This window comes from Panthera leo, chromosome B3, assembly GCF_018350215.1.
Source record: "Panthera leo isolate Ple1 chromosome B3, P.leo_Ple1_pat1.1, whole genome shotgun sequence".
NCBI classification, from domain to species: Eukaryota; Metazoa; Chordata; class Mammalia; order Carnivora; family Felidae; genus Panthera; species Panthera leo.
In genome coordinates, this window is record NC_056684.1 from 51722941 (window position 1) to 51746478 (window position 23538).

At 37.4% G+C, this 23538-nt stretch overlaps 1 protein-coding gene across 7 annotated transcripts in view; it reads left to right on the forward strand.

Moving 5' to 3' along the window:
* Nucleotides 1–23538, forward strand: part of MYO5A (myosin VA) — a 198693-nt gene that overhangs the window by 99345 nt on the left and 75810 nt on the right. For all 7 annotated transcript variants that reach the window (XM_042941987.1, XM_042941991.1, XM_042941992.1 and 4 more), the window contains 9 exons: nucleotides 974–1055; nucleotides 1408–1515; nucleotides 3254–3360; nucleotides 10553–10818; nucleotides 11450–11531; nucleotides 16087–16227; nucleotides 18074–18199; nucleotides 19447–19530; nucleotides 22788–22949. In XM_042941987.1, coding sequence (XP_042797921.1) covers nucleotides 974–1055; nucleotides 1408–1515; nucleotides 3254–3360; nucleotides 10553–10818; nucleotides 11450–11531; nucleotides 16087–16227; nucleotides 18074–18199; nucleotides 19447–19530; nucleotides 22788–22949 — 1158 coding nt within the window. The remainder of the gene's footprint in view (nucleotides 1–973; nucleotides 1056–1407; nucleotides 1516–3253; nucleotides 3361–10552; nucleotides 10819–11449; nucleotides 11532–16086; nucleotides 16228–18073; nucleotides 18200–19446; nucleotides 19531–22787; nucleotides 22950–23538) is intronic.

Genomic DNA, 23538 nt, shown 5'->3' on the forward strand with positions numbered 1-23538 from the left:
GGAAAACAGTGTGGAGGTTCCTCAAAAAATTAAAAATAGACCTACCCTATGACCCAGCAATAGCACTGCTAGGAATTTACCCAAGGGATACAGGAGTACTGATGCATAGGGGCACTTGTACCCCAATGTTTATAGCAGCACTTTCAACAATAGCCAAACTATGGAAAGAGCCTAGGTGTCCATCAACTGATGAATCGATAAAGAAATTGTGGTTTATATACACAATGGAATACTACTTGGCAATGAGAAAGAATGAAATATGGCCTTTTGTAGCAACATGGATGGAACTGGAGAGTGTTATGCTAAGTGAAATAAGTCATACAGAGAAAGACAGATACCATATGTTTTCACTCTAATGTGGATCCTGAGAAACTTAACAGAAGACCATGGGGGAGGGGGAAAAAAAGGGGGTTTGAGAAGGAGGGAGCCAAAGCATAAGAGACTCTTAAAAACTGAGAACAATCTGAGGGTTCATGGTTGGTGGGAGGGAGGGGTGGGTGGGGATGGGTATTGAGGAGGGCACCTGTTGGGTTGAGCACTGGGTGTTGTATGGAAACCAATTTGACAATAAATTTAATATTAAAAAAAATAAATAAAGACTTAAGGAACATAATGAAAAACAGAAACAAAAACAAACAAAAAAGAAAAAAAGAAAAGCAGAGGATACCTGTTTCCCAAAAATATGGTTTTAGTTTTCCCCAAAGATAATGATCTCTTAAGACAATGGCATATATCAAGCTGTTCTTTACTTCCAAAAACATCATTATCAGATAATTTTTGTTGAATGTAACTAATAGATTCATACTCATATATGCACATAGCTAATCATAAAATTTAATAATCATAATCCTATATTAGGAAATTTGGGAAGGGACAACTTATTGCACTGAATTAAATATTAAAATTTTTTGTGATTGAATTTTATGAGTTTTAGGTTAAAATGCTATAATTGAAAACTCTTCTTATTTCAAAGGCAGAAGAGGAGAGAAACTATCATATCTTCTATCAGCTTTGTGCTTCAGCAAATTTACCTGAATTTAAAATGCTGCGATTAGGTATGAATATGGGGTTAAATTTATTGTCCTGGTATTGTTTTCTATTAATTCCCAAGTTCATAAACTTATTTGTTAAAAGGGAGATTATCTCATACTGAAATATTTATGAATAAAATGATAACAAGTCTGTAATTGGCTTCACGATAACCTAGGGATGGAGAAGGGGTGAATGACTGTGTAAATGAAGCAAGATTGGCCATGTGTTGATACCTGTTTGAGTATTGAGTTGGAATCGAACTCCAGACTCTGTACACTTATCTGTGCTATCAGTGCCTCTACTTTAGAGTGGACATAAAGGTAGAATTCAAAGCTTTTTTATAGACTGCAAATCTTTTTTTTTCCTTAATTACAGGAAATGCAAATAACTTTCATTACACAAAGCAAGGTGGCAGTCCTGTGATTGAAGGAGTTGATGATACCAAGGAGATGGCACATACCAGGCAGGCCTGCACTTTGCTAGGTAATGTAATTTTATTTTTGAGCTCTTGTGAGCAGTGTCTCTCTGATTTAAACAACCTTTGCTTGGAATATTGGCTTTGCTTTGTATTAGGCTGTGAGTGTTGTTGGGAGATTTAACATTCCTTATAAAACACCTTTGGACATCAAATGGGCACAGAGTTTCTTTTTGGGGTGGTGGGAATTATTCTAAAATCAGATTGTAGTAGTGGTTGCACAAGTAATCACTGAATTGCATACTTCAAACCATGAATTTTATATGGTATGTAAATTATCCCTCAATAAAGCTGTTTAAAGAACAAATTGGGGGCATTAAAGTAAGTAGGACGAACTGTAATTCTTTAAATTTTCACAAAATCTGAAACCTAAAGCTGAATGTTATGGTTTCCCGAACAAGCTCACATTTTGTAGGGTTTTTGTTTTTGTTTTTCTGGGGTCTTTTGTGGCTGGGAAATGTGGCGAGCTGGTGTAGTGACAAAACGTTGTATTATATGTAGATTATTCTAACATTTAAAAATGACTGAGATGTCACTGTCTTCTTTCTGAGATTTAAAAAATGAGGTCTACATGTGAGTAAATTAATCTTTAGAACTCTAATGTACAGCTTTAAGTGGTGGATTATTTATTTTAAAGACCTCAGAATAACTAAATCATGTGTTGGTATTTTGAGGAATACCATGAGGTGAGCTAATTGATTTAAAAGCATTGTTAATCAGAGTATGGTACAGAACCATAGTGAAGCTTTCAAAAATTCAGAAACTCAAACCTTATCTCAGACCTACTGAATCCGAATCTGTATGTTAACAAGATCCATTGGTGATTCATATGCATATTAAAGTTTGAAAAATACCGCTTTACTTCTAGGGCTGAATATATTTGTAAATAGAAAATGGCAAATTAATAAAAGCCATAATATAGGTGTTAATGAAAGCATTCATTATGAGATCAACTCTCAATTACCTCGTATATGATTGTATACTTGGAAATAATTTTACTACTTTTACTTCCATATAATTATACCTAATGTTTAGGAAATTCTTACCTTATTGAAGAATGAAGCCAGATCAGATAAAAAGCCAAGGGCTGTAACAGCTGTCTCATCCTGCCTCCTCCTTCATTTCCTGCTCTAATGCTGCATTTGGATATTCTCTCATCAGGCTGGGAGACAGCACCAACCTGAACACTTCTAATCTTGGGATTTCTTTGACTTATACTTGGTCTGTAGTTAGAAGTAATTAAATAATATGAATCAAAACAGCCTTATTGGGCTGCAAATTGCATTTGGAGTAGAAAAGATAATAATGTTAATAAAATACTTAATTCCAGTGTATGATGGTGATAATTTGTTTAGCATTTACCACGTGTCCCATAGTGTGTTAAGTATACTACATGACTACTTGAATTTTCTCATTTAATGTTCACAGACACCCTTTGAGATACTCACTACTATTCCCATATCTCAAATGAGAAAACAGAAACATAGAAGGGTGATAGTACCTGCCCATGTGAGATGGCAGGTCAGGAGCAAAGCCAGGCCTTGAGCCCAGTCGTTGCTCCACAGCCTGTGCTCTCAGCCATGCTGCTGAACTGTGTTACGTGTTAATGTCAGTAAAGGTGAAAGTGTTGTTAATGACGACATGTTACTATCTGCACATCTGGCAATATTCAAGAGTTAAAAATGGGCTTAAAATTGTCTGTTGTAATGGTTTGTAATCACTTATTCATTTACTCTGCTGTTTCAGGAATTAGTGAGTCTTATCAGATGGGAATTTTCCGAATACTTGCTGGCATCCTTCACTTAGGCAATGTTGCATTTACATCTCGGGATTCAGACAGCTGCACAATACCTGTAAGTTCAGAATATGCTTAGTGTGGTAGCGGTTTATTTGTGTTTCAGTTTTGTTGATTCTTTATGGAAGCAGTATATTTGAAGTATCTCTATTAATATTATCAGAGAGATAATTATTAGAAGGATAAATTACATCAAGTAGAATCTGGAACTGAAAATAAAGAAATATGGATGCTAATCCCTGGTGCACAGTGATTGTGTGTGTTAGGGATAGGAGAAGAGAGAACTTGGATACATTTCTGGTCCATATGAACAGAAGTGGGAAGTATTAGATGTGAAAGTTGGATTGGGGCCATCTAGAGAGAAGGGTTTATTTGGCCTATGGCACAAGTACCAATAATTGAAAATTTTGTGTCTTCAGCTGTGGAATTGTAATACGGTTTAAAAGTTATTGAGGAAACTATTAGTAGTAGTTACTCCTGGGAAAATGAACTAGATGGCTGGGGGATAGGGTGTCTTCACGAGGATTTGCATATTCTTCCCCACATAGTGATAATTGCATCTGAGAATTAAAACCCAATTCCATATGTGAAAACACTTGTTTAAATTGTAACAAAATCTGACAGTCTGATTATCCTCATTGGGCATTTATGATTTGTAGTATTTGCTGATCACCACCATCAAATCTTTCTCTCTCTCTCTCTCTCTCTCACACACACTATATTTTTAGGTGTTTTTTAATTTTATTAAAATGGAGGGAGTTTTGATATAATTAATTCTTATTTCATCCTGCTTTCTCAAGATTGTGATAGGAAACAATGTTAAGATTTATGTTTCACTGTTTAGATACCCAAGTTGATATTAGCAAAACTATGTGTAAATTAATTCATGTGATTTAGACTTTAGTTTTGAAATATATGTTTCAGTGTCTCTGCCTGGATCCAATCCCAGCTTTACTGTTTACTCACACTAGGTTTTTTGGTGAGTTACTTAGCTTCTCTGAGCCGTCGTTGCCTCATCTGTAAAATGAGACATTCTTTTCCAGCGATTTTTGACTAGGTACTCTGATTGATCTTCATACTGGATAAATTATGTGCATATTTTTTAAAGATTTCATTTTTAAGTGGTCTCTACACCCAGTGTGGGGCTTGAACTCACAACCCCTAGCCAGATCAGGGATTTCATGCTCCATTGACTAAGCCAGCCAGGATAAATTATATATTTTTTAAAAATTTAGTAAATATGTAAAAACTACTCAGATGTCAGAAATTAAGTGAAAATAGGAACTATGAGAAAGGAGAACCCTGAAGTTAGGACTCGCCATAAGGTATTTGCTGAACCCAGGGACCTTGAGCTTTTGTTTTCGTAGCCAAGTTGAGTTCAGAAGACAAAACACAAAGACTAGGACTCATATAAACAGGGGAACTCCTGCCTAAAGCTGAGACCCTAAATGAGAAACTAGTAATAAGCTTGCCCACCACCTATTCCAAGAGTACAAAGAAAAGGTAACTGGTTTGAGCAAGCCTTGGTGCTAAGTGAAGGAGGAGAAATAGTTCCCTAAAGATTTGCAAAAATGAACTGACCCTCACACTTCCTCCCAGACTGATTTTGTAATTCCTAGATGGTTCCAGAAAGCTAAATACTGAAAACTTAGCTTAAATTGGTCCTAGACTGATGGTGCCTTAGATGGCTGACAGAAGCACATGCAAGTCTACTTTGGATGATCCACCTTCAAACCAGGCCTCAGTGGAGTCCCCTGAGAAAAGTTACAAGAAATACTGGCTCACAGTCAAAAATCACAAATTCCACAAGGAAACAAAATAGAAGGAGCTAGGTGAAACAACAGATAAGAGTCAGACCTATTTGGAATGCCGAAAGTAATTAATAGCAAATTTGACACAACTGAGGAGAGAACTGATGAGCTAGAAGAGAGATGTAAAGAAATTTTCCAGGATGCATGACAGGACTCAGAGATGGAGCGCTTAAAACAGGAGAGATGAAGGATAGAGTATTAAAATCTAATTTTAATCCAATGAGAGTTCCTAGAGGAAAAAAGAAGAATGAGGCAGATATAATACTTGAAGAGATAATTACTAATAAGTTTCAGAAATTGTGAAAATAACACTAAGCCTCAGATTTGGAAAGTCTAAAAAAATCAGACTTAGAATAAATAAATCAGAATAAATAAAAAGAAAGTCATCCCTAGGCTCTCTATAATGATACCAAAGGCAGAGAGAAAAATTTTTTCTTTTTAAATTTTTCAGTGTTTATTTCTTTTTGAGAGAGAGAGAGAGAGAGAGAGAGAGAGAGAGAGAGAGACAGCACAAGTGGAGGAGGGGCAGAGAGAGAGAGGGAGTAAGAATCCGAAGCAGACTCCAGGGTCAGAGCTGTCAGCACAGAGCCCCATGTGGGGATCGAACCCATGAACTGTGAGATCATGACCTGAGCCAAAGTCGGACCCTTAACCGACTGAGCCACCCAGGTGCCCCAAGAAAAATCTTAAAATAGGAAGAGATAAGACATACTACTTTTGAAGAAATAGCAGTTAAACCCATAGCTCACTTCTTAACTAGAGCAGTAAGAGCCAGAAAACAGTCTTCAGTGTTCTAGAGTAACTATTAACTTAATTTGCGTATCCAGTAAAAATATCTTTCCAGGATGATGGAAAAAAAGAAGTATTTTCAGACAAATAGAAATTGGGAGATTTTGTCACCAACAGGGTATTCACTAAAGGAAATATTGAAGGATGTGGTTTAAGCAGAAGGAAAGTGATCCCAAGTAGAAGATCTAAAGTCAGAGAATAAATAATGGATCAATAAACTAGAAAAGCATGTGCAAATGTAGGTAAAATTTCATTAATTAAACAGTAATAATAATGAATAGTGTATTGGGCTGGAAAAGACAGAACTCCCCACAAAATACTTAATAGTTACAAAGGGAATGATAGCTCTCTTTACAGTGGAGAAACTTGGCAGACATTTCCTTAATCTCCTGACCACAGTTGACAAGACCAGTAATGAGACCAAACAACATCATTTAACTTATTTTTTATTCCTTTTGTTGTTGTTGTCATTTGCTTTTAAAAATCCTCTAAAGGTATTTCTTTATTTCTCTGGTTTGTAGTTTATAGTGAACATGTTTTTAAGTTTTTTATCTTAATTCCAGTATAGTTAACATACAGTTTTATATTAGTTTCAGGTATACAATATAGTGAACACCTTCAACACCTCCATATGACGCCTAGTGCTCATCACAAGTTGCACTCCTTAACTCCCATCACTTATTTCACCCATCCCCCCATCCACCTCCCCTCTGATAATCAGTTTGTTCTGGCTTGTTTCTGTCTCTCTTTTTTACCTTTATTTGTTGTTTCTTAAATTCCACATAGGAGTAAAATCATGTGGTATTTGTCTTTTTCTGACTGACTTATTTTGCTTAGTGTTATACTCTGTAGCTCCATCCATGTTGTTGCAAATTGCAAGATTTCATTCTTTTTCATGGCTGAGTAATATTGTGTGTGTGTGTGTGTGTGTGTGTGTGTGTGTGTGTGTGTGTGTGGCACATGTTCCTTATCCGTTCATTAGTTGATGGACACTTGGGCTGTTTGCATAGTTTTGGTATTGTAAATAATACTGCAGTAAACATAGAGGTGCATGTATCCCTTCAAATTAGTGTTTTTGTATTTTTTGGTAAATAGTAGTGCAGTTGCTTGATCATAGGGTAGTTCTATTTTTAACTATTGAGGAACCTCAGTACTGTCTTCCACAGTGGCTGCACCAGTTTGCATTCCTACCAGCAATGCATAAGTGTTCATTTTTCTCCACATCCTTGCCAACACTTGTTGTTTCTTCTGTTTTTGATTTATAGCCATTCTGACAGGTATGAGGTGATATCTCATTATAGTTTTGATTTGCATTTCCCTACTGATGAGTGATAATGAGCATCTTTTCATGTGCCTATTGGCCATCTGGATGTCTTCTTTGGAAAAATGTCTGTTCAGTATCATATAACTTCTGATATGGTGCACTGAGAGGGTAACATCACTTCTCTGGTATTCCTGCCAAGAAGGCATGACCCAGATCTAATCATGAGGCAGCATCATACAGACCCACATTGAGGGATATACTATTCAAAAATGTCAAGGTCACAAATGAAAGACAAAAAAAAGAACAAAGTCCTGTTCAGATTAAAGGAGGCTAATGAAACGTGGCAACCAAATTCAGTGTATGAACTTAAACTGGATCTTAGACTATAAAAATATCTCCCCCACCCCTGCATAGAGATTGATTAGATCAATCAGGGAGGAATGAATTAGATCTATAGGTTAGATAATAGGGTTCCATCATTGCTAATTTTCAAATTTTTTTCATGATACCATAGTTATATAAGATAATATCTTTGGTTTTTAGGAAATGCACACTGAAATATTTAGTACTAAAATAGCATCATGTTTGCAACTTGCTCTCAAAGGTTCTGAAAAATTAATGTGTATGTACATGTATATAAGAGAGGATGATACAAATGTAGTAAAATGTTACTGTTTAGGGAATCTGGGTGAAGGTAATTCTTCCTACCACTGGTAACTTTCCTGTTAGTCTAAAATTAGTTCAGAACAGGGGGATGGGCACTGAGGAGGGCACTTCTTGGGATGAGCACTGGGTGTTGTATGGAAACCAATTTGACAATAAATTATATTAGAAAAATAAAAAATAAAACCAGGAATCCAGGAATAAAATAAATAAATAAAAATAAATAAAACCAGTTCAGAACAAAAAGTTAAAAAAATAAAATGAATCACCAGCCCCTGCTCCCCTCAAAAACCTACAACTAGAGTGCTAGATAACAATAACTGGTTTAAGAATTCAGCTATATACTTTTGAAATGAGCATTCCTAAAACATAAAGGTACAGAAAGTTTGAAAATTAAAAGTTTAGTAAAGACACGCCATAATAACTAGGGAAAAATGGCAGAGCCTGTATCAATATTGGACAAAATAGACTTTGTCCAAAAGCACTAGAGATAGAGTACTATGTAATGATAGAGATTTTATTCAACAGGAAGATGTAATGGTTCCAAACTTACATGTACTTAAAGGCACAGCCTTAAAATATGTAAAGCAAAAATCAACAGAAATCACAAGATGAAATAGACATATCTATCATAGTGATAGATTTTTGACTTCTCTCAATTATTAGAGAAGAGACAGATGAAGAAGGCCAAAAATTAGTAAAGTTACAGAAAATTTGAACAAAGCAGTTTATAGCCTTGATCTAATATTATGGTATAGAATATGTTTAGATAGTACTGATCCAATTCTAAATGTTGTCAAATCATTCATATTTATATGAATGAAATTAGCTGCTTAGTTAAGGGGGTTGTAGCATGCTGTTGGTAATGGTGCTAATTTGTATATGAATTGATGGCTTGGGAGGAGGGAGATGAAAGATGGAAAGGACTGCTTCAGTGGGAAGGGTCAGGAGGTGAGGGTGTCAGGACACCCAGGTTCTTTTTTTTTTTTTTTTTTCCAATATATGAAGTTTATTGTCAAATTGGTTTCCATATGGCACCCAGTGCTCATCCCAAAAGGTGCCCTCCTCAATACCCATCACCCACGCACCCCTCCCTCCCACCCCCCATCAACCCTCAGTTTGTTCTCAGTTTTTAACAGTCTCTTATGCTTTGGCTCTCTTCCACTCTAACCTCTTTTTTTTTTTTTTTTCCTTCCACTCCCCCATGGGTTTCTGTTAAGTTTCTCAGGATCCATATAAGAGTGAAACCATATGGTATCTGTCTTTCTCTGTATGGCTTATTTCACTTAGCATAACACTCTCCAGTTCCATCCATGTTGCTACAAAGGGCCATATTTCATTCTTTCTCATTGCCACATAGTACTCCATTGTGTATATAAACCACAATTTCTTTATCCATTCATCAGTTGATGGACATTTAGGCTCTTTCCATAATTTGGGTATTGTTGAGAGTGCTGCTATAAACATTGGGGTACAAGTGCCCCTATGCATCAGTACTCCTGTATCCCTTGGGTAAATTCCTAGCAGTGCTATTGCTGGGTCATAGGGTAGGTCTATTTTTAATTTTTTGAGGAATCTCCACACTGTTTTCCAGAGTGGCTGCACCAATTTGCATTCCCACCAACAGTGCAAGAGGGTTTAGGACACCCAGGTTCTAATAACAACCCTGTTATAAATTGGCCACGCGATGTTTGACAAGCTGTCCTCTTGGATTTCAGTTAAAAGATAGCAATGTTCATCCTGCCTATTCTCCGAGAATGTCATCAGATTCAGTTGAAACATGCTAGTGAAGATGTTAAAAAATATAATGCACTCATAAGGATTAAATTAAACAAGTATTTATTGAATGTCTACTCAATGCAAGGCCTACAGAAGACATTGTAGGGGATAGGGATATGTAAGTCATTAAAGAGATTTCCGTCTGAGAAGTCATGCATGTTACCTGTTTCAAACCCTTCAATAGTTTCCCTTTGCTTTCAGGATAAAGACCAGCCATGGTGTAGCCTCTGCCTGTCTCTCTGGTTTCAACTCAGACATTTTCTCCCTCATTCAGCTTCAGTCTCTCATACTGCTGGTTTCTCTCCAACCACAGGATTTGTATACCAGCTGTTCCCTCAGCTTGGAGACCCTTTCTTCACCCTTTCACTGAGTCACTGCCTTCCTTCCCATCCTTCAGATCTCAACTCTGTTTCTCAAGGCAGCGGGCCCCTGCCTCTTGAATAGGGCATGCTCTTTTTACATGGAATCATAGTATAGTGCCCTTGTTCTTTGCAGTGATTTTATGTTTTAGGGAGCAATCATTTGATTGATATCCATATCCCTTAGTGACTGACAATAGGGGCCATGTCTGGTTTTATTTACTGGCATATCGTCGGCACTCAGTAAATATTTGTTGACAGGCTGACAGATCTTCTGATCAACTGACTGAATGAAGGTGCCTGAAGACAGTTACAAACAAATGCTGTGAAGAGACAAAGGAAGAGATAGTTTGTGAAATGAGCCCTAAAATAGACTATAAAATGCTGCCTAGATGCTGGTTTGATTGATGATTGTGATTATCACTGATCAGCTTCAAGTGATCTGGACATTCATAACAAAGAAGTTGCTGGGGTTTTTTTTGTTTTTGTGGTTCTTTCTTGTTTGTTTTTTGTTTTGTTTTGTTTTACCTCATTTTAGTGTTTTCTAGTAAATTCTATTGGAAATAACCCACTCTCTTTTGTCAGCCCAAGCATGAACCTCTCAGCATCTTCTGTGACCTTATGGGTGTGGACTATGAAGAGATGTGTCACTGGCTCTGCCATCGGAAACTGGCTACCACCACGGAGACATACATCAAACCCATATCCAAGCTGCAGGCCACAAATGCCCGTGATGCTTTGGCCAAGCACATTTATGCCAAGCTCTTTAACTGGATTGTAGATCATGTCAATCAAGCCCTCCATTCTGCTGTCAAACAGCATTCTTTTATTGGAGTGCTGGACATATATGGGTAAGTATATTTGGCTTAGCGGTCTGCCACAGACATTTTTTTCTAGAGATTACCTAGTAACTCTAAGTGGCTATTAGATTCTGTCTCCTACTGGTAAGGAGAAAAGAACATTAGAAGAGCATTTCTAAAAATCTTATTTCATTTGGTAATTTGCCTTCTCTGAGTAACATCTTTTAACTGTTAAAACCTTTCCTGTATACTTGTGCTTTTTGATGCCTAATATTTTTATTATCTTGTGTAGTTTTGCAAAAGAAGCTATGAGATCTCTATTCCCATTTCCCCTTTCTTATGTGAGTGTGAATCTGTAAAGTGCCAGGAGCAATTGCTTTGTCGTAATTCTGATTGTTCCCCCACTTGGGGATGAATTAGCCCTCAAAAACTCAAACTGTTGAACACCTCTGCATGCTGGACCCTTTAAAAAAAAGTCTCCCTCCTACATGGCTGATGCCTGTCTGCTGGGTACAGAGTCCATATTACTGACTTATAGATCTTTATCTTCACTGATGTGGAAAGAAAGTTTTACAATGTTAGAAAATTTCCCATTTCTTTCTTGCTAATGTGTATATTTTAAATAGTTTAAAAAACTATTTGTTTCTTTTTCTCTCTTCACACAATATTTTTGGTTTTACAGATTTGAAACATTTGAAATAAATAGTTTTGAACAGTTTTGCATAAATTATGCAAATGAAAAACTACAGCAACAATTCAATATGGTAAGAATTTTCTTTTTTAACTAATATTCTACTATAAATTATTCTTTTGAATTTTACTCTGTCTTTAAAGTCTGGTTTCTGAAGTGAAGTTGTAAATTACAATTATTATCTGGGGTTTAGAACAGCTGAGCTGATGAGGAACTTATGATTAATAAGTAAGTGCAACACCAGAAATATGTTTATGGCCCAGATAGGATTCAAGGTAATCTTTATATTATAGTCTGAGTATAGTGAAAATTTGGTCAAAATAAATTGAGTGAGGTATGCAGGAAGTATGTTAGGTAGTAACATAGGCAGTATGAAGTTCTGAGCCCAGGATATCCTTCAGTGTGTTGTTCCTATGGAGTTAGGACTATCTTAACTCTTACTTGCTGTATCAGCAAAATGCCAGAATAAAAAATCAAAATACATTCTCTTTTGTACGTATTTTTTTACATATGCTGTTTTACATATTCTCTTCAGCAGTCTGAGACATTCACCAGGACAATGGCAATGGGAATATTTTGAGAGAGGCTCTTGTGGAGTAGTAATGTCAAATATCTTCAAGCATTATCATGGTATTGGGGGATTTCAAGGTATTTAAAAATGAGGGACGGTAGATTATAATAGTGAAGAGCAAAAAGTAGACCCCCAAAAGTAAACTGCTTGCATTGGAATCCCATTCTCTGTTGATTACTCAAGGGACCTTGGGCAGGTTAATTGACCTTCCTGGGCCTTAGTCTTATCATATATATAATGGGGATGATGATCATACTTACTATCATGGTTGTATAGATTAAATGAATTAGAATATGTAAAGTGCTAAGCAGATGCAAGGCACAGTTCTAAGAGCAAGATTAGGGATAGTTATTAGTACTGATGAAAGAGGATATTAAAAATGAGCCACCTATAGACATTGAAGATGGGAAAGAAGAGAGCTGAATGACAGGACAAGAGCCTTTAGTATCCTTATCTTATAAAAGAGGTCAAGTGGTATGGTCTATAGTTGATGAGGACAAAAAATAGAAGTTTAAAGGTATTATTTTAGATTATAAAATTAATAAAAATCAAAAGAAGATCTAAAGGTAGTAATATTTGGAGGACAGGAGAGGAGCAGTGGAGAGGTGATATATATGAATTTAGCCTCATCTGTCTCATCAAGAGATCAGTAGATGATTTTTCCAATGAATAAATAAAAAAATAGCAGATAAACATATTCTTTAGAGGTTAAGTACCAGAAGAAACAGCTAAGGTGTTGTCGAGTCACTCGATTCTTGTGCCAGATGCACCAGAGAATTAGAGACCTGAGACCAGAATGGGGAGGTAGAGTTTATTGAGTAGATAAGTACAGTACACTTTGAAGAGAGAAAGTGGGCCACTGCCAGAGCAACAGTAGCAATGGCCCTGACAAGCTCCAGCTGCATCCTTTTAAGTCTGCCTTGTGTACATGTAAATTTGACTTTGACGTTTTTGATGGACAACCGGTGGTTTATATAACATTCTGGCATCTGCGCATGTGTCTACCCATGATGCCTTCTAATTTTTTCTGTATTATATATTTATTAGTTTCCAATGGGCTTTGTTGTGACTTTGTGTAACCTAAGGGCAAGTTGCATCTTTTGTGTGCATGCTCCATTCTTGAAAGTCCCCTTATGGCTTTTGAGCCCGCTCTGTGGCTAGGACTTTCCTGTTCTGTTACCCCTTAGAGGTGGCTCTGAAGGTAGCTCTTAACCCTCTGACGTGGCTCTGAGCCTGTGGCTAGCATCTGCTATATTTCTTCTCACTCATGCCTGCCTAACTGCTTAACAAAAGGAGTTAAAAATGGTTTTCTCCAGAGAGTGAGACTGAGTTGGGGAGGGATGGGACAAGGGATTGTTGCTTGTTATCGCCAAACCTTTAGAATGTTTGATTTTTTAAAAAAATAGTGCATATGCTCTGATAAAAATTTGGACCATCTTTATTTAGCAAATTAAGCTACTTGGCACAAGGAAATAATGCAGAAGTGATCTTCAAACCTTAGGCTATGACTATTTCCATAAGAATATAATTGGTGTGTTTTTCATCTCTGCATAAGGATCATTAATAAAAACCTATCAGAGACTAATTATTCTGAGTTTCTTCATACTTTGTTTTGTTTTTTTAGTTTCTTAATACTTTAATCAGAGCCACAGCCTCTGCTCTTTCCTAGTATGTTTTGGCACAACGTGACTAGAAATACAAAGAACCAACACCGGCCTTCATTAGGGACTGGCTAGTTTGTCTATTTCTCAAGGATGACCTCTCTCTACATGTGTGTTTCTGATTTTCTTGTTTCTCTTTCTCTTTCCCTCTGTCTCTATTGATCTGTTTCTCCTTCTTCTCTCTCTGTTTCTCTCCCTCTCTCTCTCTCTCTCTCTCATACACACACACACACCCCATACTGCATCTTAGCTTCTCTCTGCACAGCTGCTCCACTCCTTCTTACTATCAGATGGCATATTCTTCCCTTCTGTTCTGTATATATTTCCTCCCCACTTACTTCAAGCTTCCTGTGAATCCACCAGTGGTTGTATTGCTCCTCTCATCCTCTTAACTCGCTTAGTTCCCATTCATCTTGACTTCTTTCAGCCTCAGCTTACACTGTTAATTGCCTGCTTCCCAATTCTTAACAGCTGAGGAAGAGATTCTGATTAACTTTGTTCATTTCTTCTTCAGAGATCTCTAGCAATTAACCAGCTGTGACTAGGAACTTGGGGTCTCACAGTGAAGAACTTGTCTGCTTTGGGCCACTCCCTTGGCAGGGATTATGGGTGGGGCACTGGGTGTGAGAAAGACGGTGTTTGGCATGTTTAGTGCTTGGAGGCATTACTTTTTGACCAAGGATCTCTCGCCATGTTGAACCTCACGCCAACATTATCTTTTTGACAACTAAGTATCTAAAATTTTTGAGGCCTCATGGACTTTTCCAAATTAGGCAGAGAGATATGGAAGAGAAACAAGCTCTATTTAAAATCTGGAGCACTGTTTCTGTTGTCATTGTGGAGACTGCATATACATTATTGAATTAAAAAAAGACATGGCTCATTGTTTTGGGAAATATTGGTACCATCAGTCAGGGTATCCTGCTGACACCTGGTGCCCCATTTGCCTTCTCATTCATCAAAAGAACAGAAGAAATTTACTTTCTGATTAACATGACATAAATATTCCTATGGATGTTTGTTTTTTTAATTACTAAAGCCTATTGCAGCTGGTAAATGCTGCAGGTGAGCCAGGAAGGGCATTATAACAAGTACAGAATAAAGTGAAAAAATTCCAGGTGCATAAGGAGAATATGTTTGAGAAATCAGAGTGACACCTAAGTTTCATGGGGTTTGGGGTCCTAGAAAATATGTTGTATGGACATAGCCACAGAGGGCTATTCTTTCCAGAAAAAAACATCAAGATGTACAAGAGAACAAGGGACACAAAAGAGACAAAGGAAAGCAGAAACTCCCAACAACGAATAAGTCAAGGCCATTAACATCTTAGAAAGACTAGAAGTTGTGGGTTGCTGCATTGGGAAGCCTGAAGCAAGAACTGTACCAGTGGTTGGCTTGCCCTTCTGCCTAGACTAACTTAACTACCATTCATCTGCAGAGCTCATGTCACACAGCAGCTTTTCCTCAGGAAAGCATTCCCTCCCCTCTCCTGTGTTCCCCCCACCCCCACCCCGTGTCCAAACTAGATGAGGACTCTTGCTCCCTTATTTTGAATTATTTTCCTTTGTAACACTACAGTTTCTGATCCCATGTGATTATTTGATTTCTGTCTGATTTTCCACTAGTCTGCAAACTCTGTGAGGGCAGAACCCGTGTCTACTTTGTTAATGGTGTGTGGTAATTGCACATAGAGAAGGTGGATACTTATTTTTGTCTGACCGAGTGAATGAAGATAAGCAGTGGTGAGGTTGGTGGCCAATGCCTTTAGCGGAAACAGTGGTACCTTGCTACTTGTTGCAGCTGCTTGCAGCAGTGGCTGTAGAATCTAGAAAAGTGAGCTGTAGATTCCCTGATGTGGAAAATAATGGAGGCAGACACAAAAGACTGTTACCTAATTCTGAGGCACATGAACTTCAATATCACCGTCCCTTAAGAGCATTACTTCCCCATGCTGTAAGCATCGCCCAGTGTGGTTTAGTAGTCTAAGGGGCATCTGCTCTGCATGGTTGTTCAAGCCAGCTACGGCATTGTCAGAAGCACTGTGCAATAATTTGAGGCCAAAAAGTGTATTGTGCAGTGTTGGATGTATACATATAAAAAATAAATTAAAAAGACTGCTACATTTGTCAGCTATTTAACACATCCGCATATCTAGATTTACTTGTTCACCAAGAATTGTTTACAGCTGAAATTTTACTGTCTCTCATTTTTATTTGCTTCTTATTATTGTTCTCTGTGTGTAAATCATGTTTCTCCCATGAAATTATTATTGTTGGAAGCCATGGACTATCTCAAATTGTCAGATTTCCTCTTAAGAGTGTTTTCTATAAATGTTTTTTCTTGACTAACATTATTTATAATGATTTGGTAATACCAGTTTTTCTTTTTCATTTCAGCATGTCTTCAAATTAGAACAGGAAGAATATATGAAGGAACAAATTCCATGGACACTCATAGATTTTTATGATAATCAGCCTTGCATTAATCTTATAGAATCTAAACTAGGTATTCTAGATTTGCTGGATGAGGAATGCAAGGTAAATATGGTTTTCTGATGTACCCAGTCTATCAGAAGAGGTATGTCTTTGAAGTTAAATGAGTTTAAGCAGAGATTCATTAGTATACCATGAGGTGCCACCGTGGCAAGTGGGGGAGGGGGGTGTCACCCTAGCTTGCATTTTGAAGAGTCACTAGGCCCAAATGGTTCTAACTACAATTGAAACTTGGAGAATTTCCTTTCTCTTTTCAGCTGCTTCTAAGTTGTGTGAAAAATTAACATTAGATATAACTACTACCCAGTGTTAGCCACTTCTGTTTTCAGTATGCTTATATTTGGTATTTTTGTTCAGCGGTATGACATATTTAAAGAAATGCAAGAAATTGTACAAAAGATATTCTGAATAGTCCTAAATATCTGTGATTTAAAAATTGACTGCTTATTCTTTATTACTGATATGGTAGAAAGGGAGTTTTAGCTTTAATATTTATAGACACAATATACTGGGAAAATAATGGATCTCCAGCTTTACTACTAACTGAGTGATCTTAGACAAATAACCTATCCTTTCTCTTAACTCCTCTGTAGTTTGTATGCCATAAGTTACAACTTACCATAGATTGGTTCTCCTAAGCATCCAGATTTCCTACAACATTAAGAATGAATATGATGCTCAGTTTCACTTGAAATTTAAAAAATGCAAATGAAAACAAAAATGGGATGCTTTTTACCCATAAGATAGGCGAGTTTATTTTTTATTTATTTATTTTTTTAACGTTTATTTATTTCTGAGACAGAGAGAGACAGAGCATGAATGGGGGAGGGTCAGAGAGAGAGGGAGACACAGAATCTGAAACAGGCTCCAGGCTCTGAGCAGTCAGTACAGAGCCCGAGGCGGGGCTCGAACTGACGGACTGCGAGCTCACTACCTGAGCCGAAGTCAGACACTTAACCGACTGAGCCACCCAGGCGCCCCAAGATAGGCGAGTTTAAATTTGATAATACCTTTCACTTGATAATACCAAATGAGTGTTTATTGCATCTATACTCTTGAGGAAGGGCACGAGTTAATACAACATAGTTTTGAGGAAAGTTGACAATATTTATCAAAACTATAAGCACATGTACCTTTTGACTCAACAGTGGAACTGTTGGGAGTTCACACTATGAGTATGCTTGCAAAAGTATCGAAGGTATATGTGTGAAAGAAGTAATGGTGACCATTTTATAATAAAAAAAAAAGAATAACAACCTGGTGGCCATAAATACAAGAATGCTATCATTAAGAAAAAAATGCAAGGAACTTATAGAATGATCCTATTTGTGTGCATGCCTTTAGTCAGAAAGAAAAAAGTTGGTGCAAATGATGAGAGATCACTCTTCATTTTGTACCTTTCTGAATTATATAAATATTTCACTCTGTGCAGCTGTTAAGAACTTAAAAAAAATACATGATATGGGGCACCTGGCAGGCTCAGTCAGTAGAGCACGTGACTCTTGATCTCGGGGTCATGAGTTCAAGCCCCACGTTGGGCGTATAGCTTACTTAAAAAAATATGTGAAATCATAGTAGTTCATCTTTTGTCAGGCTTTTGTTGTGTTAAAAACAGATAGAATATTTATTTGATTATTCCTGGTATAGGCAGATGGAGTTGCCCAAAGATTGGGCTGACTCACCCGTGGGAAGGTCTCAATCAATGCTTTTCATTAGTAATTGATTTTGGCATCTAAATGAAAAATGTGGAAGGAATGAGTTCCTAATTGAATATAAAAGTTGTTGGAAAAGCAAAAAAATGGTCTCTTGGTTAATGCATGAGAAGAATCTCATAACAATATTCACCTTGGCTGTTGTTGGTTTTCTTTCTTCTTAACTCCTCTAAATGTAGATGCCTAAAGGTACAGATGACACTTGGGCCCAAAAATTGTACAACACACATTTGAACAAATGTGCACTCTTTGAAAAGCCCCGTCTGTCAAACAAAGCTTTCATCATCCAACATTTTGCTGACAAAGTAAGGAAGCTTTATTGTCTTTTTTCTTTCTGAATACTTAAGTTCAAAGAGGAAAAAAATCAATAGTCAAGCGATACCAATTTTTTCTTTGCTGAAGTTTGCGTTCTTTAGGACCTTATAGGAAATGTGTTGCTTTGTCAGTTTTCCCTTCCTTCAACCTAGATGGAATTATATCATGAAATAAATATGAGTCTACAATCCTGTATATTTCTGCAAACCAAGAAACTCTGAAAGTTAAAAAATCTTTTCATCATTTATTTCTTGGCTAAACCTGATCTGTGACCTGAACTAACATGAGGTTATATATAGTATTTATTTATCCCAGTAAGGCTGGATATTTACATACTTCAATGTAGAAATGTTAATGTGTTTGATTACAGATTGCTGTCTCAGATTGCTGAAAAATTTGGAGGGGTCAGAATAGAGCCTGTGGACTTGTGTCCCCCTCTGTGTTTGAGTCAGTTGGTCCTTGCTGACAGTGCACGCAGACTCGCTGCTTCACAAGTTCAGTAGTGTACCTAGAAAATCAAGAGCCATGAGACTAATTTATATTTCAAGGAAGTGTAAATAGGCATTGGGGGTAAGCTTTCTGGGGTCTCTTTCAGGAATTGAAGACCTTCTGAATCTCCTTAATCCTCTCTGGAAGCCTAAGAATGTGACTTTAGGTCACCTAAGGGCTTTGCGGTATTGGCTGGGGAGCACCCTGAGTGGTAGATGCCTGAAGTCATTGGTGTTATGGAAGCAGGAACAGTCCCTTCTCGAGTAGTTCCACTTACCAGTCATATCGTATTTACCCAGCCTCCACCTCAGCTCTCAGTCAGGCAGCCATTTGTACCTTCTGATCTCTCTCCCAATTTAATCTCTTCTCTCCCAAGAGGACTACCCTTCCTGGATGGTGATCTCAGTCATAAGAAAATACATTGGGTTAGCCTTGGAAGAGCTCTTTTCAGCCAGCATGGGAGATGAGAGTCAACTTCTTATGAGTCTCATTACCCATGAATTGGGAAGATCTATTAGACCACAATTAATCAGTACTACCACTGTTCTCTAGGAAAAACAGTATTTGAGGAGTTTTACTCTAGAGTTCACGTACTTCTTCCCAAGAATGGTACTGATTTCTTAGAATAAAACCGATTCCAATTTGCTGAGAGCCAGTCATATAGCCTGAGCTAAAAAACATTTTTGTTGTCGATGACAATAATATCTGTTCAAAAGTTCTGTTAAGGAGATTTTGCATGTGTTTTCAGGTGGAATACCAGTGTGAAGGCTTTCTGGAAAAGAATAAAGACACTGTTTTTGAAGAACAAATTAAAGTTCTGAAATCAAGCAAGGTAATTATGTATATACATGTAACTATGTATATACTGTCTCTAATCACTAATAATCTTAAACTGTTAAGTAATAAAACATTAGGTTTTTATTTTTTTAAGTTTATTTTTTTAATTTATTTTGAGAGAGAGATAGAGAGCAAACAGGGGAGGGGCAGAGAGCAAGGGAGACAGAATCTCAAGCAGGCTTCCCGCTATCAGTGCAGAGCTCGATGTGGGCCTCAGACTCACAAACCATGAGATCATGACCTGAGCAAAAATTGAGAGTCGGATATTTAACTGACTGAGCCAGCTAGGCGCCCTGAAACATTAGCCTTTTAACAATAATGATGATTTTTCTAACAGAATCAGCTTTACTGTGAGTTTTTAATTTATCAAATACATAACACTTAGTGTGTGTCAGGTCTTGTTTTAAATGCCTTAGAAATGTTAACTCATGTAATTTTTATAATGAGGTGATAATATCATCACTCCCATTTTACAGATGAGGGAACGGAGGCACAGAGATTTCATAGCTAGTAAGTTTTCAAGTCAAATTAAAACGCAAGCTGTCTGGCTGAGTCTGTGCTCTTGACCATTATGCAATGTTGTCTTTCAGTTGTATGTGAAATTGCTTTCTCCACACTGGTTCTAGATTCTCTTATGCCATTGTGAGAGACTATGAGAGAAAACAGGGGTTTTTTTTTGCTGTATCATTTTAAAAGGCTGCTCTGGAAACATGGCCTTAAGCACTCCATCCAGATGGAGATTGATCTTTGGATCAGATGGAGTTGCAAGTGTGGCCCAGAGTACTTCCAAATTATTTTCCATAGGCATATATACTAGAAAGAGTGCTTTCTGGTTAGAAATGAATATTCCTGATTGCAGAGAATGTGATGACTGCAGTCGATTGGTTATTAGGTTGGTCTCAACCTCTACTCTTTCACTCCCTTCAGGAAAAGTTGGGGAGGAGAACACTGCTCACTTTCATCCTGGGGAGCAAACCAGGAAGCCAGTTACTTAGTTCAGCAAAATTAATATTCAATTATTCAGTAAACAAACAAACAAAAACTAAAATTATTCATGTGAATCATTCTAGACTATTGACTGGCACTTTTGTTTTCCTAGTTTATTCTAAGAGAGTCTTTTTAAGTTCAGTGGAATATTCTGTAAACATTTTTACTCTTGTTTTTAGAATTAAAATTTTTACTATCAATTATTTTGATAATAGAAAGATCATGTAAAGACCAAATTCCAGTTTTAATCCCCAGAAAAGTAATGACTCTAAGTAAAAGTCAGTTTTTCACTTATAAGCACTGGGCATTAATGCTTTATAACTTATAGAACTGATGTATAAGAGAAAAATCTTTCACAGTGCCAATCCCTGAATATTATTCAGTTAGATTATAAATCATTTCTATTTATGAATAGTGATGAAAACCATGAAATTCTTGTATTAACTACTCTGCCTAGGTAATTTAGCTTAAATGGAACATTCACAGGCACCTGTAATCAGTTGTAGCTTTATTCTGACTAACTTTTCTGATTGGCTAGTGGATCCTTAATTATCAGAAGGTAGCCATGCATTCTGAGGGGTTGTCTGGAGGGACTCCAGTCTATGTAGCATTGTTGCACTTGGAGTTGGGAGACGGTGTATGATACACATAGCTTGGGTTTGCAAATCAAAACTGTTAGGAACTCTTATTTTACCCCTTTGGAACACAACTTTAGCACTGTAATACAAGATAGTGGTACAACATGTTTTCCTGTTTATAGACAACCAAACTAAAATATATTATTTATTTTGTAAAGCAAAGGATACATTCATTTGTGTAGCAAACAGCCATTACTGATATGTTTTATATAACAATTTGTTTTATACATCATGAGTTATTTCCTAAATTACCCTTATGATTAATATGCACATCAGGAGCAAATGAAATTTTATGATTTTTTTTTTAATGTTTGTATTTATTTTTGAAGGAGAGAGTGAGACAGAGCATGAGCGGGGGAGGAACAGAGAGAGAGGGAGACACAGAATCTGAAGCAGGCTCCAGGCTCTGAGCTGTCAGTACAGAACCGTGAGATCATGACCTGAGCCGAAGTCGGACGCTCAACCGACTGAGCCACCCAGGCGCCCCATGATTTTGTTTTTTAATGAAACGGCTCTCCTAAAGAAAATTATTTTTTTGGCAGATATGCCAAAATTTTAGACAAATAATTGGTAGTTGCAACTATAATTTGAAGGATTTATTTTATGTGGAATATGGCACTCTTTAAAAGATACCTACATATATCAAGATTTTCTTGTGGATTAGTTTGAAGTCTCTTTTATTCCATAAAATTTCTCCCAACCATATTGACTAATACCATCCATCCACTTGTTAAGTGCCAGATCTTTTTTTTAAATATTTGTTTATTTTTGGGAGAGTGCAAGTGGAGAAGGGATGGGGGATAAGGGGGAACAGAGGATCTGATAGGCTAACATCAGCGAGCCTGATGTGGGGCTTGAACTTATGACCTGAGATCATGACCTGAGCTGAAGTTGGATGCTCAACCAACTGAGCCATCCAGATGCCCCATGCTAGATCTTTTAATAGTCTTTCATAGTGCTAACCTGGTACAACACAAGATTGATTGCAGGAATTATGCAATCAAGTTATCAATACCTTGAAAACAAATATAAAAGGTTACAGGACAAGGACAGGGCTTTTAACTTTTTTCCTTATAATCTATGTTATTTTCTAAAATTTATTATTAATTCGTGATTATTTTTCAATCTTATGATATTAAAAAACTAGTTCATGACACCCTTCTTGCTGAGATCTCCAGTGATTTTTTTTTTTTAAGCTGGTGCTTACCATTTGAATTAATAGACAGTTGAAACATGATGATAAAACATTTTGTGGAGCTAAGGTAGTAAGATAGGACTTTCAATTAGTATTTTGCTCATAAAATAATTAAAGACCAGTAATATGTTTATAGTGGCCATTTCCTGTAGATTAGGATTTCAAGTGTTACTGGAGTAGTTTTGATTTTGTTTCCCCCAAACATGGTCATAGAATTGTTGCTTTTTTCCCCTATATTTTTGTAGCATTTGTGTCACCTTCTTCTGTCTTCAGCTCCTAACACAGATATTGATTATATTTGAAATGGGACTCTCAAAGGAGTTACTTAAGGAAGGGAATCACTGTGGATTCCAAGTCTTCAACAGTGTTTCTGTGAAGGTTTACATTTGTGTTTATTTAGAGTGTAATTTTCTTTTATTGTTTCTGACTCAGTTTAAGATGCTACCAGAACTATTTCAAGATGATGAGAAGGCCATCAGTCCAACCTCAGCCACCTCATCAGGGCGCACGCCCCTCACCCGCACTCCTGCAAAGCTGACCAAAGGTAGACCAGGCCAGACAGCCAAAGAGCACAAGAAAACAGTGGGGCACCAGGTGAGTTCAGGGAGCTGCCACTGCAGGGCTCCTTCCCCTCAAGCTCAGCTGAAGTCTCAGATCTTCTTCTGTTAGCACCCCAGAGGAGGTGAAGAGAGACTAGAGCTTTTACTGTGAGAACATGTAAAACCCCTCCTGCTCCTCTCTACCCAGGCTTAGACCCATGACTGTTTAAGCCTTTCCCCAAATAATTTTCTCTAGGTCTTCATTCTGGTAGTGCATATCCTCCCTCACAGACCACTGCTGCCTTTTGTTTGTCCTCTGGTTCTTTCCTCTCTGGATTTGTACAGAGCACCGGCTCCCTCAGCGCAGGAGCAGAGGCCTCTCCTTTTTTTGATGTCCTCGGCTCTGTGGGGAATAGGAGATATTAGTCACATATGTAGTGTCTGGACAAAGCTGGGTGCTCTGGATGGGAAGCCAGTCAGCTTGCTTTCCTGTGTGGGGGACCCTATGCCCAGGTAAAATAAGAAACAGGGACTGAGACAGGACCACAGCCTCCAGGCTTGACCCTGTGTCCCTAATGGTAACTCCAAACTGGTTGTACGCCCCCATCCTCCTGCTCACTTCCTGTGCTCTTGTAAGTCCCCTG